Here is a 5,436-nt window from a genome sequence, read left to right as displayed (position 1 = left end):
ATTAATTGTGTACATGTACGCGTGACAAGATTTTTGCATAATAAACAAAACGGATTCACACACATGATTCGTTTCAAAGATAATTTTATATTTTAATAATTAAAAGTGGATAGATAAAATATGAAAATCAATAAATCACAGTTTATTCAAAATTAATTCAAGCCAAGTTGTAGTCAATAAAGCGACCGTGTTGGAACCACGGGACTTGGGGAATGCCTTACACCTTCTCCTCGGTCAACAGAATTCCTTACCCAGACTTTATTTTCGCAGACCAATAATAAAAGAGTCAAATCTTCCTTTGAATAGGGATTCAAATAAAAGGTGACTTGGAACACCCAAAAAATCAATTCCAAGTGGCGGCTTTGTAAATAAAATAATCCCTACTCAAATTTGTCACTTTAATTGGAAAAACTCTTTAACCCACAACAATCCATACACATATCTTTTGTGCGGTAAAAGGGGGTGTGACAACCATTTTAATGAGTACTAATCTATTTTCATTCTTAATTGAGTTATTCCAATATGTGTAGCTATCATGTTTAGTCTAACACAATATGTCTACGTGTCTTAATTGTTTATGTGAATTATGTGCAGTATGCTTAGTGAATTTCCTGCTTCTTCCTTGACTGGTACTTAGTCTAAATTGTAAGAATTTTGTGATGTAGTCGTATTTCTATCATTCGCCCTGCACATTTACTTTGGGACTACGGAATGGTATTTTGGGAGATCCCCATGCACATTTACTTTGGGACTACGGAACGGTATTCCGGGAGATCCCCCTGCACATTTACTTTGGGACTACGGAACGGTATTCCGGGAGATCCCCCTGCTCATTTATGTTTGGGACTACGAGACGGTATCTCGGGAGATTCCCTGTTGTGTTTCTGTGTACTGAGTTGTTACCTTCTATGATTTCATTGTTGTTAAATTTCAGCCTTTATTTTATTGTGGTATTACACTCTATATTATTTTATTATATATTTACCAGTAGGGCCCTGACCTGACCTCGTCACTACTCGACCGAGGTTAGGCTTGGCACTTACTGGGTACCGATTGTGGTGTACTAATGCTACTCTCTATACATGCTTTTCATATGCAGATCCAGGTGCACCTTATCAGCCGCACTATCAGTGAGCCGGGACAGCTTTGGAGACTTCAACGTATATCTGTCGCGTCCACAGATCTCGGAGTCCCCTTCCACTCTTTCTCATGTTCATCATTTTCTGTATTTTTTCTTGTTAGACTCTGACGTATAGAGACACTAGATTTTTTCTTGTATAGTTTGTGATTCATGATGTTCCGGATTTTGGGATTTGTTGTTTATTTTTGAATAATTGGTTAAATTTATATTTTTATTTCATTATTCCGCAAAATGTTAGGCTTACCTAGTTGTAGAGACTATGTGTCATCACGATGTCACACGGAGAAAAAATTGGGTCGTGACATGCAACTAACATTTTTATGCACTTAAGGCCAAATAGGCATGAAGTGCAAATTGCCCAAGAATAGAAAATTGTTCTTCAAATTATAACAAACCAATATACGATTTAATACCTAAATCTACTCCAAATGAGCTCAAATTTGAAATATAACCACCAAATATCATTAGGAACAAACTCTAATCATCAATTTATCAAAACACCAATAAATCTAATGAGCCCATTTTGCAATTAAGAATAATAAGAAAAAGAAACCCTAAGCAATAGTAAAAAATAAAGCGTCATCAGCTCGCCATTGTAAAACATCATAAACAACATTAAAATATGTTCACAACCACCATATAAAATCATTGTCACCCGAAGAAGAAGAAAAAGAAGAAGGAGGAGGAGGAGAAGAAAACAAAGGAAGAGAAGGAGAGGAGAAAGAGGCTTAAAGTTGGTTAAAAAGTGGGTACAAGTTAAAACTTTTTTTAAAAGTGAATATATATTAAATGGGGGCGACCAAATAGGGCGCCCTGTGCAATTTTTACTAATAATTAGTATATACACTAAGTTTTATTATTTTTCATGTGTGTTTACTGTATTGTTCCTTTTAATTTTAGGGGGAAAAAAGGCAATGTATATATGAATGATGAAACTTGTACTCTCTTTTGATTTTATGGTGGATTTGATTATTAATTATCTTTGACTATTGGAAACTGTAAAAGTTACTCATATGAGGAATCACGTGGTAATTGTGGAGTTATTGAAGGAAATGATAAAAAAAATTCTTAACACAAAAATGTGTGCGGTATGTCATTAGTATCTTTTAAGTCTTCAAATTCAGTAAGGCAATTGTTTGGAGAAATAGATTAATTTTGTAAAGTTAACAAATAGAAAACAAATGTCAACATTAAACTTTTTTAAAAATTTTTGTTGGACTTACAAGACGTTAGTTAAGTTGTTTAACTATTGGACATGATTTACTTTTTAAAAATAGTAGAATACTCCTAAATTAAAATGTGTATAATTTTGAAATCATTTCGGAAATAAATTTACATAGGTATGATCTATCTTTGCATCTACTTCGTCCTTTGATTTGTCAAATGCATTTCTTAGATGATTACTATATTATGATTGTTTTGTAAGTTGTAGTATAATTATTTTTTGTAACATATATAAGTCTACCACTTTTTGAATTAAAAGATAAAATTAGGATTTTAGGGCAAAAGGAAAGTACTAGAGTTATTTCTTCCTATTTTGTTGGTTTCTCATGTATAGATATCTGCATTTAGTTCAATTGTCTACGATGATTGACACATCGCTGTTCCAGCAATGTTCTGGAATGTCACACTTTAACATTTAGACCTTGCGCGGATTTACCGTCATAAATAAAGCTTCAAATAATAGTCCACTTCACAAAGTGTACATGTATTTTTTTTGTGTAGATAAGTGTGAATACTTACGTGGAACAAATTCTGAGACGATGTTACATATTGCCAGTTTCATCAGAACTTCTCAAAATTTACAATGTTGCATCTCAAGAACTTAAAACTGCACCTTGACTAGATTAAATCAGCAAAAAAAATATTTTGTTGATCGAGCCCTGGCAAGTGATGTAAAAAGTAGTTATTATAATTAGCTATAACTAAAAATATTTTACAAATATAATTAGAGAAAACTGTTTAATTCTTTAAATAGTGCTCCTTTTGTACTATTCTATGTACACACCTATATGTGGTTTAAAGACACGACAACAGACTTCCAATCATATTCTTGCTAAATTAAGAATAAGTGGAGAATGATATATTACTAAAAGACAAAGAAAATAAACGAAATATTTCGAGTGATAATTGTAGTTAATAAGTGAGAAGTTTCAATTGTGTAATATATTAATTTTCCACACTTTGAAACACCTATAGAATTCAATATTATCTGAAACGAAATATGTTACTTATTTATCAAGCATTTAATTAAGCTCCTAACAATTAGAAAACAGTTGATAGTTGAAATCAAATTGATGTGGGAATGCTGAGTCAGCAACATGACTTAATTGGACTCACAATAATTCAATGCTTAACATAATAGTAAAAAATTACAGTAAGATGTTGATCAGGTCCCTCAATTCTTAATCAGAAATTCGAGTTCAAATTCTAATAATGTAGAATATTTTAATGGAAAGGCTTTATAGCGTTAGTAAGTTTATCAGATACAAATTCAAATTAATCAAGTTACTTTGAATATCGGAAGGTTAAACATGAAAATAACATGATAAACTAAAGATCTCTGTTGTCAACATTTCCCCTTAATTCTTCAATTTTGGCCGATATACACAATAATTGCCTTCTTATCCTTTTCAATAATAGATCCACATTCCTCTCTATACTTATTCTTATCTTGCGTGACATATTGGAAAAAGTACACCAACGCCACCGTCCTTGTATTTATTCACACTTTTCACTATTAAAATCCCTCATATCACAGCAAACAAATAATCTCATCCTCATACATTTCCACATTACTATTCGAACATTCCTCTTTAGAACCATCTATTCTAATCCAAACCATTGAAAAATCTTGAATTTTACACAATCTTCTTCTTATTCTTCCATATATATCTAAGTTCCTAGCTATTTAGTGCTAATCTCCAAAAAACACACAAGGTGAAAAATGAAGAGTAAAGTGAGTAACGAAAACAGATTCATGGGAATTCTTGCATTGCCATGGAAGGCTTTAACAAAAGCAAGAGACTCTTACGTGAACTGTATGACAAATTACTCAGTGGTGAATCCTCGTAAATTGCCAAAGAGTTATAGTACCGTTAGCTCGTCTACTTACGATAATGAAGATTTTGGAGAGCTAATTAGAGCAGCATCTGCTAGAAGCATAGGGGATAATTTTGAGTTAAACTTTATCATGCAACAACAGATAAGGCAGCAGATGATTTCGAGGAAAGTGACGAGGAGTTGTAGTGTGGGAATGGCAAGAATTGATGAAGACAAGCCTACTGTTTTAGGAGAAGATCAAGAAAATGTTGTGATGACGAATATGAAGAAAGACTTGAAGTATCCAAGAAGTAGAAGTTATGCGATTACAAAGAAAAATAATGGTGTCTTTTGAAGTTAATGGCTCTTGGTTAAGCTAAATTTGGAGCAGGTGATGGATCTTAGAAGCGGATTCAAGATTTAAATTTGGTAGTTCAATCTTCAAGGTTTTTAGGCGCTGAGCGCGTTCTATTTTGAAAATTATGGGTTCAGAGTTTAATATTTATTGAATTTTTAATCACGGACGTCCCGACGAATCAGTCGGAAATCCATCGAAATGTTACCGTCGAGCCATATTCTGTCGGATTTCTCACGTCTGTCAGAATTTACCGTTTTTTTTACTAGTGTTTAATTATGTTTCTATATCTATGTTCGATGTCAAAAATAATGGATCAGTCGAATCCAAAGAGGGAAAAGCCATTGAATCTGATTATACTTTCTTCTAGTATTGTTGCCTCTACGAAGATGATCATTTTTCTTGTATTTCTTCTCCAAGCTAGGTAAGACAAGTGTACCTAGTTACTCCATCCAGTAACATGAAAACAATAAGGCTTTTGTTTTAAATTAATAATTTTAACCCCAGAAATTTAAAACGTAAGAGTAGTTGAAATGAGATGAAACCAATACTCGTAAACTATTAGTAGATGCTTAGAGCTGTCGATACGGGCCAAGCCGGGTTAGCCCAGAAACTGACGGGTTGGATTGGGCTAGCTCATCATTTTGATGGGCCTTATAAGGGTCAGCCCACCCCATCCTTATGTGGGGCGCGGACCCTCACAGGCCGGCCCAACATTTTTTTAAAATATAATTTTATATTTTTTCTTTAAGTTGTAACCTAAAAAAAGATAAATATTTAAAAGTTAAAAAATATCTTATTGGAAAAATTTCACAAAACTTATAACTTTTTATATTTTTCCAATATATCACGAATAAATATTAAAAAAAAAGTAAATGACAAGACTATATTTCATTCA

At 32.9% G+C, this 5,436-nt stretch overlaps 1 protein-coding gene across 1 annotated transcript; it reads left to right on the top strand.

Annotated features, from left to right (window-relative positions):
• Nucleotides 1-4,088: 4,088 nt before the first annotated feature.
• On the top strand, nucleotides 4,089-4,538 carry LOC107778582 (uncharacterized). The gene has a single exon (XM_016598873.1). The coding sequence runs from the start codon at nucleotides 4,089-4,091 to the stop codon at nucleotides 4,536-4,538; it is 450 nt and encodes a 149-aa protein (XP_016454359.1).
• The last annotated feature ends 898 nt before the right edge of the window (nucleotides 4,539-5,436 follow it).

This window comes from Nicotiana tabacum, chromosome 15, assembly GCF_000715075.1.
Source record: "Nicotiana tabacum cultivar K326 chromosome 15, ASM71507v2, whole genome shotgun sequence".
Lineage (NCBI taxonomy): Eukaryota > Viridiplantae > Streptophyta > Magnoliopsida > Solanales > Solanaceae > Nicotiana > Nicotiana tabacum.
This window is presented reverse-complemented; position numbering and strand designations above follow the sequence as displayed.

Coding starts and splice junctions, on each gene's coding strand:
- LOC107778582 (XM_016598873.1), top strand. CDS start 4,089: ATGAAGAGTAAAGTGAGTAACGAAAACAGATTCATGGGAATTCTTGCA.